This window comes from Primulina eburnea, chromosome 1 (genome assembly GCF_022965805.1).
Source record: "Primulina eburnea isolate SZY01 chromosome 1, ASM2296580v1, whole genome shotgun sequence".
NCBI lineage: Eukaryota > Viridiplantae > Streptophyta > Magnoliopsida > Lamiales > Gesneriaceae > Primulina > Primulina eburnea.
The window spans coordinates 8,938,753-8,952,284 of record NC_133101.1 but is presented as its reverse complement, the minus strand read 5'-3'; the positions used below and the strand labels follow the sequence as shown (position 1 = coordinate 8,952,284).

At 36.3% G+C, this 13,532-nt stretch overlaps 3 protein-coding genes across 14 annotated transcripts; all 3 read right to left on the bottom strand.

The window, feature by feature from the left end:
* Positions 1-5,290: 5,290 nt before the first annotated feature.
* LOC140826499 (uncharacterized) lies at positions 5,291-6,904 on the bottom strand. Its single transcript, XM_073188850.1, has 2 exons — positions 5,688-6,904; positions 5,291-5,580 (listed from the first exon to the last, which is right to left on the bottom strand). Exons 1-2 carry the CDS (start codon positions 6,235-6,237, stop codon positions 5,552-5,554), a joined length of 579 nt encoding a protein of 192 aa, XP_073044951.1. The 5' UTR covers positions 6,238-6,904; the 3' UTR covers positions 5,291-5,551.
* A 1,096-nt stretch (positions 6,905-8,000) lies between these two features.
* LOC140826508 (uncharacterized) lies at positions 8,001-10,478 on the bottom strand. Of its 9 annotated transcripts, none has more exons than XR_012116831.1 (4): positions 8,862-8,994; positions 8,671-8,794; positions 8,459-8,546; positions 8,001-8,386 (listed from the first exon to the last, which is right to left on the bottom strand). XR_012116831.1 is itself a non-coding variant. In XM_073188863.1 (4 exons), the coding sequence occupies exons 1-4, from the start codon at positions 10,429-10,431 to the stop codon at positions 8,470-8,472; spliced, it is 324 nt and encodes a 107-aa protein (XP_073044964.1). In that variant the 5' UTR covers positions 10,432-10,478; the 3' UTR covers positions 8,001-8,469. The 9 variants fall into 9 exon arrangements, 1 of the variants encoding a protein (XP_073044964.1); XM_073188863.1 differs by adding an exon at positions 10,416-10,478 and having other exon boundaries at positions 8,001-8,546; positions 8,910-9,016; XR_012116823.1 differs by adding an exon at positions 9,942-10,061 and having other exon boundaries at positions 8,001-8,794; positions 8,862-9,870.
* On the bottom strand, positions 10,476-12,639 carry LOC140826484 (WD repeat-containing protein YMR102C-like). Of its 4 annotated transcripts, none has more exons than XM_073188814.1 (5): positions 12,498-12,639; positions 11,881-12,068; positions 10,932-11,326; positions 10,755-10,845; positions 10,476-10,607 (listed from the first exon to the last, which is right to left on the bottom strand). In XM_073188814.1, the coding sequence occupies exons 1-5, from the start codon at positions 12,527-12,529 to the stop codon at positions 10,558-10,560; spliced, it is 756 nt and encodes a 251-aa protein (XP_073044915.1). In that variant the 5' UTR covers positions 12,530-12,639; the 3' UTR covers positions 10,476-10,557. The 4 variants fall into 4 exon arrangements, 3 of the variants coding, with proteins under 3 accessions (XP_073044915.1, XP_073044934.1, XP_073044924.1); XM_073188833.1 differs by having other exon boundaries at positions 11,881-12,055; positions 12,498-12,612; XM_073188823.1 differs by having other exon boundaries at positions 10,511-10,621.
* Positions 12,640-13,532: the final 893 nt, after the last annotated feature.

Here is a 13,532-nt window from a genome sequence, read left to right as displayed (position 1 = left end):
AGGCTACACCGACTCTAGCTTCCAAAGCGATATCGATGACTCGAAGTCAACCTCTAGGTTTGTATTCATGCTCAATGGTGCTGCAGTCTCTTGGAAGAGTTCCAAGCAAGACAATTCTGCGGATTCCAGCACAGAGGCCGAATACATTGCTGCATCAGATGCAGCAAGGGAGGCTGTTTGGATAAGGAATTTCGTCCAAGAGTTGGGCGTCATTCCTAATGGAATTGCTCCTGTCCCGGAGTTGTGTGACAACACGGGAGCTATAGCTCAAGCAAAGGAGCCAAGGTCTCATCAGAAGTCCAAACATGTAATGACTAAGTACCACATCCTCGGAGAGATTGTGGAAAGAGGAAGAAGTGTCTTTTGACATAGTCGGCTTTGCAGATAATGTTGTTGATCCACCAGCTAAGCCTTTACCTGGACCATTATTCGACAAGCATCGCGAATCAATGGGTTTAAAGCATATGGGTAGTTGGCTCTAGTGCAAGTGGGAGATTGTTAGAGTAGGTGCCCGTCGAGCCAAGTGTTGGCCGAGTGTTCACAATGAAACTCTATGTATAAGCAATCTTTATTTTAGTAATATTTGATATTATTATTTTGGCACATCTTTATCTGTATACCCATGCTAGTTGCATAGATAAAGCCCTTGAATATACAAATGGTAGAAAGAATATGAGATGCTCATATGATGAGTATCATGAAACTCATATTTGTAATACTGTATATTTTAAACGGTTCCTAGTCGATTCAGCCGCCACTAAGAAGGATATAGGCCGCTAGAGTTCGAGACTAGTATCTGCGATGTGAGTACCATGTTTCATTGGTAGGGGACATTGTGATGTCCGAACATGCAGATAGGTGTTCCTTGTAGAGTGCACTGAACAACCCTCCATAAAAGGACTTTCCAAGTGGTTCTCACTTATCGAGTGGAAATGTCCTAGTTTATGGTTGTACAGAATTAGTCCTTATGACCCGGGACAACATTGAGACTCTATGTGCTAGAATTACACTTTGACTTGTTTACCAACTCTTATGGGTCATCAGGTGGCAAGGTTGGGTGTTCTGTCGAAACATATAGGAGTCGATGCATTGTAGTCGGGGATTCACCGCTTACCTTCGGGTATGGATATCCTATGTGTTATCATGTGTTAGTAGGTTGAAATCTCTGGCCAGAGTATGGTGGTAATTATGAAAGGGGTTTCATAGATTACACCATCGATGCAACTACGACATGACACATAGTATCGATTCAATGACAACTCTCGATAAACCAATGGTTGTCGAATCGATCGGGATATATGAGTTGAAGGGACCGTACTGTACGCTAACCATAATTGAATGGTTCTTGCAGGCACTATCATTTGATACCTAGGGAATCATGTAAGCGATGCTGCTAGGCGTTTAACATGATTGGTTGGGTACTATCAGACTTGAGTTCTGACGTTCTTATTATCAAGGAGTTGATAAGTAAGAATGGAGCAATTGGGGTATGCTCGAATAAGGACATGTTTAGTCCGAATCACATGAGATGTGAACCCACGGCTAGTTGTATCAATGAACCATTGAGGGCCACACAAGTGCTAGCTTTCTAGATCCCGTTGAGAAGTAAAAATAGTTCAATGTGTTGAACGGCTTATAAAGGAGTTTATAAGCGTAAGGAAAATTAGAAGTATGACTTCTATAAAGGAGAAAATAGTTCAATGTGTTGAACGACTTATAAATGAGTTTATAAGTGTAAGGAAAAATAGAAGTATGACTTCTATGAGAGAAATGTAAATTTTGATTTATGGAAGTGTTCCTAAATTAAAATTTGGCCAAGCGAATAATGTATTTGAAAATTGTGATTTTCATAAACATTATTATGGACTAAATTAAATTAATTCAAGTTTTGAATTAATTAAACACTAGTGGACCTAGTAGAGTCCAAATAATTAAATTAATTCAAGTGTTGAATTAATTAAATTATATTGAGTCTTGTAGAGCTCAATTTAAATTAATTATTTAACTAGTGGGACTTGGGTAAATTCAAGTAATGTTTAATTAGTCTCAAATATGTTTGAGATAATTAAATTTAGTCCATGGTTTTTATTTTGATAAAAACCATATAATATGCATGCATGGGAGGTGAAAGGTTGGGAGACTACTTTTTGAGTTTTCAAGGCATGGCATGCAACTTTTTCTCCCAACTTTTCCCACAACCAAGACAAGACTTCACTCCTCATTCTTGTCTCCCCTCATGGCCGAAATCCTCTTGCATTTTTCTCTCCATTTTCTCTCATTTTTCTTGTTCTTCAATTGTTGAAAAACAATTCACTTCTCTTTGAAAAATCCTCATATTTTTCTAGTGCAAAATATGAGGGGATCTACCTAGTTGGTGGTGGGCCTAATTTGAAGGAAAGATTCGAGGACTTGGTGGAGGAGGCTTGTAGATTGTCATCCTTTCAAGAGCTTTGTTGTTTGACAACAAAGTTGGAGCCACAATCAATCTTTTAAAGATTGATAGGTATATCTCTCAAACACCATATGAATGTCATTATTTGGTGTTTTTTTGTATTTGCTACATGAAATAGGGGGTGGCCGAAAATTTTCCCTAAAAATTTGATTTTTTAACTTCCGTTGCGCTTCCGGTCACCGTAACCGATCCCCTTTCAGCAGTGTTCTCATGAAACTGTTTGGGTGGTAGTCCCTTAGTAAGCGGATCCGCAACCATGGAGTTTGTACCGATATGCTCAATAGACAACTTTCCACTCTGAATTCTTTCTTTAACAACCAGAAACTTGATGTCAATGTGTTTTGACTTCGTCGAGCTCCTGTTGTTATTGGAATACATAACTGTTGATTTATTGTCACAATATAATCTTAGTGGCCTTTCAATGCCATCAACAACGCGCAGTCCCGTGACAAAATTTTGCAGCCATATTCCATGATTGGATGCCTCATAACATGCTACAAACTCAGCTGTCATGGTGGAAGAGGCTATAAGAGACTGTTTAGCACTCTTCCAGGAAATGGCACCTCCAGCAAGGAGATAGATGTAGCCTGACGTAGATTTCATACTATCTTGGCATCCAGCAAAATCGGAGTCAGTATACTCAATGATCTCAAGCTGATCCAGCCTCCGATATGTGAGCATGTAATCTTTTGTTCTCTGTAGGTACCGTAAAACCCTTTTGACTGCTTTCCAATGTTCCACTCCTGGATTCCTTAAATATCGTCCCAACATTCCTGTCACGTACGCAATATCTGGACGTGTACAAACTTGAGCATACATCAGACTCCCCACTGCATATGCATAGGGAATCTTCTGCATTTCTTTTTCCTCAAACTCATTCTTTGGGCATTGTTTGAGACTAACTTTGTCTCCCTTAGCCACAGGGGTGTCTGTTGGTTTACAGTCTTGCATTCCGTATCGCTTGAGAACTTTCTCGATATAACCTTTCGGAGATAATCCAAGAATACCCTGAGAACGATCCCGATGTATCTGAATACCTAGTACAAAAGATACATTACCAAGATCTTTCATCTCAAATTTCTTAGCTAGAAATCTCTTGGTGTCATGCAACAACTCTATATCGTTGCTAGCGAGCAGAATGTCATCAACATATAAAACCAAAAAATATGCTTACTCCCACTGAATTTATGGTACACACAATCATCGACCAAATTCATCTCAAAACCAAACGAGATGATCACTTGATGAAATTTGAAATACCATTGTCGAGATGTCTACTTGAGCCCATAGATGGATTTCTTTAATTTGCAAACCATATTGTTTGTGTCTTTGGACACAATTTTCTGGCTGCACCATATAAATCGTTTCATCAATGTCACCATTTAGAAACGCAGTCTTTACATCCATCTGATGAAGCTCAAGATCGAAATGCGCCACCAAAGCCATTACAATCCTTAAAGAGTCTTTCGAACAAACCGGAGAGAAAGTCTCTTTATAATCAATGCCTTCTTTCTGTGTAAAGCCTTTAGCGACAAGACGAGTCTTATATCTTTCCACATTGTCTTTTGAATCCTTCTTAGTTTTAAATATCCATTTACAACCAATGAGCTTCGTACCTTTAGGCAATGGGACACAATCCCATACGTCATTATCCTTCATGGACTTTATCTCTTCATTCATGACATCATTCCACTTTTGAGAGTTAGAAATTTCCATGGCTTGACGGAACTTAATCGGATCATCCTCCATCAATCCAATGTCTGCCTCATGCTCTTGAAGAAATACAATGTAATCATCTGGCACTGTATTTCTCCGCTCTCTAGTGGATCTCCTTAATGGCATAGGTTCTGGAGGTGCTTGAGTTTGTTCATCTGGAATGAAAGGATCTCTAATATTGTCTTCATGTATTGTGTCTTGGTCAAAGTGAGGAATATGATCATGATCAATGTCCAAGACACATGTGGGAATATTTACATATTCCTCTTCAAAGACAATATTCCTTACTTTATCTCCCCCCGCAAACTCAACATCCTCAAAGAACCGGGCATTTCCTGACTAAAAAATCGGCTTACTTGTGGAATCATAAAACTTGTACCCCCTGGATCTTTCAGAGTATCCAATAAAATAACAACTAACTGTCCTTAAGTCCAGTTTCTTTTAATTAGGATTTTAAGGCCTTGCCTCAGCTAGACATCCCCAAACGTGCAGATTCTTAAGACTAGGCTTTTTACCCGTCCAAAGTTCATAAGGGGTTTTGGTCGCTGCATTTGTTGGAACTCTGTTAAGGATATATGCTGTGGTCTTTAGTGCTTCTCCCCAGAGTGATTCTGGTAAGGTAGAATGACTGATCATACTCCTCACCATGTCCTTAAGCGTTCTGTTTCGTCTTTCAGCAACACCATTCATAGTGGGCGAACCCGGCATAGTGTACTGTGGGACGATACCGCATTCCTCTAGGAATCTTGCAAAAGGTCCTGGACGTTGTTCACCTGAACCGTCATATATACCATAGTATTCACCACCACGGTCAGATCTAACGCTTTTAATCTTTAAGCCAAGTTGATTTTCAGCTTCAGCTTTATTGTTTTTGAACGCATCCAATGACTGTGCCTTTTCATGAATTAGATAAATGAAGCCATATCTTGAAAAATCGTCTGTGAACGTTATAAAATATTGTTGACCATTCCAAGAAGCCGAAGGGAATGGTCCACAAATATCAGTATATATAAGTTCTAAGACGCCTGAACACCTGTTGGCTACAAATCTCCTTTTGTTGGTTTGTTTTTCCTTTATACAATTAAATGGGATTCATTAAATGAAGCAATAACATCCAAAGAATAAAGATTATCGTATCCTGATAAAGAACTAGAACCAACCAATTTTGAATCGAGAAACAAACTGAATATTCCATTTCCAAAAGAACAAGAATAACCAAATTTGTCCAATGCAGAAATGGAAATCAAATTTCGTCTAAAAGACGGTACAACAAATGTTTCATAAAGATCCAAATATATTCCAGTCTTTAACAATAATCTAAATTTTCCTATTGCATCAACTTCAACTTTGTTGCTGTCACCAACGTAGATGAATCTTTCAGCATCACTTGGTTTTCGGCAATCCAGGCAACCCTGCATAGACACACTGATGTGAGTTGTTGCACCAGAATCTATCCACCACGTGTGTCTAGGCACCGAAGTTAAATTAACCTCAGAACAAACCATATTCAGAAGCATACCTTTCTTAGCACGCCAAGCGTGATAATTACTGCATTGCTTCTTCATATGCCCATCACTGCCACAGGAAAAACAACCAGAACTTTGAAAATCACTAGGATTCTTCCGTTGTTTCTTCGGAGGCTGTGTATCCGCAGCTTCCTTATCCTTCCTTTTCTTTCTTTTATCCTTCGAAGTAGAGGCATAATGAGCACTTTCTGTCTTGTCTTGCTTCAACCTTTCCTCTTCCTGGACACAGTGCGAGATGAGCTCATTCAGAGACCAAGTCTCTTTCTGACAGTTATAGCTCACCTTGAACCGGTTAAACTGAGGAGGAAGAGATATTAAAACCAGATGCACCAGCAAGTCCTCAGAGAGGTCAAGCTTTAGTGCTTTCAACCTTGAAGCAAGATGAGACATTTCCATAATGTACTCCCTAATGTTGTCTTTACCCTTGTACCTCATTGAAACTAGGCTTGCCAATAGTGTACCGATTTCAGACTTTTCACTTTTAGCAAACCTCTTTTCGAGGTCTTGAAGGAAAGCCTTAGCTATAGCAATGTCGCTAGACATTGTGCCCCTGAATGTTTATGGAATGACCCTCTTCATGATCATCATACACATGCGATTCGATCTCTCCCACCTTTCAAACTCCCTCTTTTCATCAGAGGTACTCTTATCCGTAATGGCGGGAGGAGAGTCAACCCTTATCGCAAGGTCTAAATCCATGACTCCGAGAACTATCAATAAATTCTCTTGCCATGATTTAAAATTAGAGCCATTTAATATAGGAAAAGAATTTATGTTGGAGTAAATATTTGCAGGAGTCAAATCTGAACAGAGAACAAAAACCAAATATACATGCTCGACCAAATATCCAAATAAAATAATCAATAAATTCAAATAATGTAAACCCCCATAAACAGAATATCGAGCACTCCATTAATGTTTCATCTTTGGACAAAAGATTAACTTGTAAGTGATATCCTGGCACAGCAGTCAAACACTGATAGTAACTATCATGTCAAATAACAACCTTCTTTTGGGCCGATTTATTATTCACATGAAAAACCGAACAACTATCACATGTTTACCACCACAAGTGCATATGTGATTATATTAAATATTAACCTTCCTTTGGGCCGATCAATATTCATATAAATCACATATATCCAAAATCATTTTTTATTTCAAAATAAAATTAATTTTCATAAAAGAGGTCACTTTGGCGACATTTTTTTCAATTAATCCATTATAAAAATACATATAACCTTATCATTATTTGAATTAATGAAAATTTAACCTTAACCGAATAATCCTGAACCAAAAAAAAAAGTTTTAAAAAAATTTTCGAAAATTCCGTACGGGTCGGGTCGGCCCGGTTCCGTTTGACCCGACCCGATTCCGTACAACCCGATGCGATTCCGTACGGGTCGGGCCGACCCGGGTCCGTACGACCCTGTCCGAATCCGTACCATATTTTTAAAAAAAAATAAAAAATCCAAATTTTTGATTCTCCTCTAAAATATTTGCGAACAAAACTGGAAAGAAAATCGAAATCTTATAACAAATCTTTAAAATTTTCAACCAAATCTTCTTTACCATAAAAACTGAAATTTAAAAGATTTGGTTTTCAACCAAAAAATTTTCCAGATCTGAAACAATATCAAAATATTTTGCAAATCTGAAAACATATCAAAAAAATTTCCAGATCTGAAGCCATATCAAAAAGTTTTTCAGATCTAAAACCATAACATAAAAGTTTGAAACAAAATTTTCTTTTCCAGATCTGGATCCAAATAATATGCAAAACTTTAAACAAATCTCAATGATTCAAACATAAATAGCTCTGATACCACTTGTTGGGAAAAACCCATAAACCGCAAAATCCATCACGTTAAATCATTAAGAATTTGACTGAAAACTTAAGCGGAAGCGTACCTGAAGCCATAATCCTGAATTGTTTAGAACGTGACTTGATCTTCCAGATCTACGCGCTCTTTCCTTGAGAGAATCCTTTAGTTTCTCTTCAGAACTATTTTCTTAATGGATAAGAGAATAGTGAAAGTGACAACCCGAGATCTGGGGACCATGACCCATATTTATAGATAATGTTTATCAATATCTTCTGAAATTTCTGTTTTAGCCCATCATAAAAACAGAAATTACACTTATGTCTCTATACATTAAAGGCCCACAGCCCATTAGATACATTAAAGCCCAATAACCCGAAACATTAATTGATCACTTTATTTTGGGCTTAACTTAATAGACAACTCACAACACATAATTATTCACATATAAGCCCATATAAATAAATTGATCCAACATTATATACTTTGCTGTTGAATACTTGGATCCTGATTCGTGAGACTTGAGAAACTTTTCTAAGTTACTGGTGGGGTGGTTATATTGAATCAAGGGATGCGTTTCTTGATTATTAAACGAATGAACAAAGAGAATAATGCAGTCAAAGACATATATATAAGTTATAAACGACTATATTTTCCGATCAAAGAACAACATTCCGACCTTTTTCTTCAGGATTTCCTGATTGCCAAATCCATTCGGCTTAAATTTACTCGTTTAGCTGGCAAAAGTCGATGGCAGTCCATGCACTTCCAAAACTTGAGATTTTTTGTTGATCAAACAGTCAGGAATCACTTGAAATCCTTTGGATGCCTCGATAGCTTTTGGATGAACCATCTTGACACTAGCTGATCTTCAGATATTTTATGTTGAAATGTTTCAATTAACTGCACCATTTCAATTTAGATGAACATACTACAATTACCGTAGTTTTCTCTATGCTGCCACACAATTCTGGCATAGTTGTGCAGGCCACATTTGAAGCTTCAACGAGTTTGGTACTTCCCCCCAGACTACAATCATCAGAATTCTCAAAGCTCTTCAACCCAGAATAATTAAATCCGAAAAACTTTAACTAAACTAAAAGGCGACCTTTCAAATCTAATCATTTAGCCATCTAAATAAAGAACATCAAACCTTCTTTGACAATCTTGGCTTGGAAGACATTAAATATCTCAACTAAACAATGAGCATCTGCTGCTGCATATATGTTCTGCTCTTCTGTCAAGGGACGCTTAGACCAATCACCACACTGAAGTTCCTAATATAATTATATAAATTTTAAAATCCATTTCAGAAATATAACTAAGATGGCAAGAATTAAACACCTTTTGTCATCAGGTGAAATTGCACTTAATAATTCATAGGATGCACACCTTTGACAGCAAAATGCCCAAAACTTCTTCGCACACTCTTGCTAAGCCATAAGGTTGTTTTGGTACCCTTTGTCCAGGTACTTTGTGTTGTAAATAGTTGTATATGGCTGAAATATCAATAAAAGGTTCAACATAATCGAGAAAATTTGACAAAAGCATGTCATAAAAACAATCTAACAGTAAACTCTACACTGCTGTAAGAGGTTCAACTTGACAAAAAATTTGACAAAAGCACGTTCTGAAAACAATTAACAGTAAACTCTAGACTTTCTTTCATCACAATGTGTTTGAATCCAAAAATTGGGCTTAGAATGAGCATAAAGGTAATTCCAAGTTCAAGCTTTATACTAAGTCAGAATACTTGAACCGCTGTTTTCAGCCACCAAAAGGGAAAAAACACACAAAAACAAGCACAACAAAGCAACTTAATCTAACTGATCCTTCTCCGTGCTCATGAGCCTAAATTGCACAGATTGTAATATAAGGCAAGAAAAATTTACAACGATGTGAAATTGTAAGCTGTGCTTGATGTTTCTACCTATCACATATATAATGATTTGGGAACACCAATCAAACTCAACACAAAATTTGAAATTAAAAACAGAGATATTGTTAACAAATTTCCACAGTTCTACTTATTGCATCTCATAAATCATGATAAGATAAGAGTCGATAATCCTTAATATCCCACATGTTTTCATCCATCAAATTCGGTACTTTTTATGATTGAGAATATAACGATGGCAATGCGACCAAAATAAACATGAAAAATATCGGGAATGCGTATGTCATTTTCATGCAGCTCGTAATAAAGACATGATCACGGGTAAAAACCGAAACTGAGTGAACTCCTTGCGCAATCTTCCTGCAGTTCTCAATTATCGCTGAAAATTCCAATTAGAAAGTCAAAATTTTACTCGAGAAATAGCTGCCAATTCACCAGAAAATTGCCTTTTCCGACCTTAAAAATGGCAGATAACACGACTCTTAACGATTCAGACCATCTGACAGAATAAAAACATTATTCCCTACCATATTCATTCAAACAAAGTCGACCATCACCTCGTATGTCCCCAAATCCACATAGATGAATAAATTGAAGAGATTTTAGATCCTTCGATCAACTCCATGAAGTTGATGTCACCAAGATGAGATGCCACATTTCCAGTGATGCAACTTTGTAGCCAACCGAATGGCCAGTACCCCAGATGCAAACTTTAAAAATTGTTGAATTAGAGCCGAACTCATCCATATCAACATAAATTTTTTTAGAGGAATTTGAGCCCCACAAACCTCAGCATATTTATAGAAATTTTAAAATATATTTAAAATTTTAATTAGCCCAAAAACTCGAGCTATAATCTAAATTTTGGTTTAAAAAAACTCGACGATTAATCTTGAATCAATCAAGCGATTAAATTTTTTAAGCTCTAGCTCAAATACGAAAATTCGAGTGATATTCGGCTTGTTTGCACCCGGTCCCAATCAGTCAAAATCTCGAACTACCTTCAACATGCAACATTATAAATGGACTGGGTCCGGGCCAACACCTTCAATCCCGCCAAGGATTATGTCCCTTGTTTCAGTCTAGTCAACAACTTGGCAATCATCAATTGCCCAAATTCCCAAATTCGAACAATTCCATCCATCAAACGTTAAAGTAATCATCATTCACAGGGTTAAACTGAATGCAGGTCACTGCATGCATTACACTGGTTTTCAGGAGACAGAATAATGATAAAGGACTTTATGGAACAAATCTATTCTTCCATTTTTATTTCATCCCATAAATTAGTAATAATTACTAGTTATAAAAGCATCGTGATATTAAGGATTCAATCTTACCATAATCACCATGCTGGAAGACCTTGAGGCACTGATCAACTCCAAGCCAACAAAAACAAACAGTTCTATCAACTGATGATGGAAGAAGACACTGCAATCCAAAACGAAAACTATGGCTTAATTTCACCATAACAAGTTTTAGAAAATATCAGAATAAGTTTCACAACCTGTTCATACGTTGTTCTGCGACCATGAAAGATCCAAGATCTCCCCACTGTGTCCTTGAAACACATGCAATGGTGTCTCTAGTATTCGGAAAATCTTAGGAGGCAAGATGATACATGCGGACTCTGTTGTCTTTTGCCAAGTTTTACATTTCACTTCATCTTTCGCCACCACAAGAGGTCTCAATTCAGAATGTTGATTCATCGAGAAGTACATGCATGATGGATCGACATCTGGAATGTCCATTGCACTCAATCTTTCATCTTCCACTACTCGCCAGACTTTAACAAGCTTATCTCGACCGTCATTGGCTAAATATTGTCCATCAAGGCTATATTTATCATCAATATCGACCCCTTGTGAGCTTGAATCTCTTGTCCTGTGAAAAGGGCTGAGAGTTCCTTCAACCTCTTTCGACTATAGCGAACATCGACTTTCCGGACCCTTGTGCCATGAACTTGGCTAGAACTACTCGATTCGATGCTATCATCTTCCACATTCCCACCCATCATACACTTTATCGAACATAATTTACACCACCACCCATCCCTCAATTTACTCATCGTTCTTGGTGTATGTTCATTAGCTTTGGCTTCCCTTTGAACAATTTTATGGACCGAAGAAGAAAATATGGAAACATTCTCAATTTCCCCATTAATACAGTCACTTAAATCCATTCCACGTTTTGATTCCAAATCAATCATATTCTGACTTGATGACGAAGAACAGCTAGAAGAAAATTCTTCTACAATACTTGAAGTTCTTAGCATATACCCATTGTCCTCCATATTCCTCTAATCATCCTCCTTAGAAACACCAATCTCACTATCACCACATGTATGTACAGAATTCTTTCCTCCAAATTCATCTGCCCACAATTCCATCCATTTAATGAATTTTACATGACGATCTCTAACACTTTGAGGAGCACCAATCCACACATCATAGTCCCATCGTTTGAAATCAGATTCAAAATCAGGTTCTGGTTTTATATGCTCGAGAGCATAAAAAAATCGAGATTCTTTGGTGTCCTTTCTGAAACTATCCATGATTCTCGAGTTCAACCCATGAAAAAACCGAAATCCCTCCTCAAAAGCCAAAACCTTAAGCTCTGCCTCCAAACAATGTGCTGATGCCTTTGCAGTGAAACTTTTAATCAGAAAAACAAAAAATCAAGGTGAAGGACTAATAATCGATCAGCAAACATGAACACTACAACCAATGTTTCAGTAACACAATCAATAACAAACAAATATTATTACCAGTTCAGGAAGACCTTAAAACAATCATTAAACAGTTCAAAACTATATAAAAGAACAAAAAATCCAGAATGGATCCTAATCCACACGCATTGAACCTGGCATCACACTAACTAAACTTCCCGCCATTCAAAAACCACAATTTCCCCCCTTCTTGCCATAAATACACCAAGATAATATAAACCCAGATAAATTCAGCATTCAGCACACCAAATGAAAACGTATAACCAAGTTAACGAATTTGTATGCTATATATCACAAACTTGATTAAATTTCAAGCAATGGGAATATATACATAGAAAAGTTCGTAGCCATATACCTGAGAATAAAATCTACAGATGCAAAAGACATAATACACAAATGTTTAATTCAGAGTGAAGAGATTGAGATAAATCAGAGAGATCAAGTGGACGGCACTCTCCAGAAAAGAGAGAATGAAGAGCCATGGCGTGTCACCATAAAAAATATGGGGCATGGTGTGCATTAGTAATTAGTAAAATCATCGCAGTAGAAGTGTTTAGTACAGACAAATTAGCCACAACATTTGAAAAAATTTGGGGTTAGGACAAATTGTGTAACATAATTCCGCCTTATTTGTTGGTTATAATGTTCTGGTTTCTACTTATGCTACATTACATAATTCTTTGATTTATTACACATCTAATCAAACTTCATTCACCACAATTTATTGTTTATTTCTCATTATCTAATATATCAATGTATAGCTCATATATTCGAAAATCGGTAAAAACGATCTACTTAATTTTTACGAAAATTGTAATTTTAATATTTATCGTAAAAATTGAGTTTTGATCATGTATATTTTAGTTATCATTTAATTTTATTGTACGAAGTATAATGATAAGGGTAAAATTCAGAATCATCTGCATTTAGTCAAAATATTAATCATAATCAACTAAACATATTATTATTTATATATAATTATTGGAAATCATATTTAAGTAACTATAATGTATCTACATAGTCCTATAATTTAAAATAAACGAAAGACACTAATAAATGGTCTTTAATGATTACTCTTGACATTTTTTTCAAAATTTGTATGTTTATATGATTTTTAATATATTAATTGACAAGTTATTAAAATTATATTAAACTAAAAGCATTTTTAAACGCTTAATCTCACAATAATTTTTAAAAAACTTATAAAATTTGAAATTTAATGTAATTTCCGCCTCATCATATTTATTGTTTATATATATATCACTTCAATTGTGAATTTCTTTATATGTCCTTGTTCATTTAAGTTGGCCTATATTACTTCAATTGTGAATTCCCTTATATATCTTTGTTCATTTAAGTTGGTCAATTAAATTAATAAGTTATCTTAAGG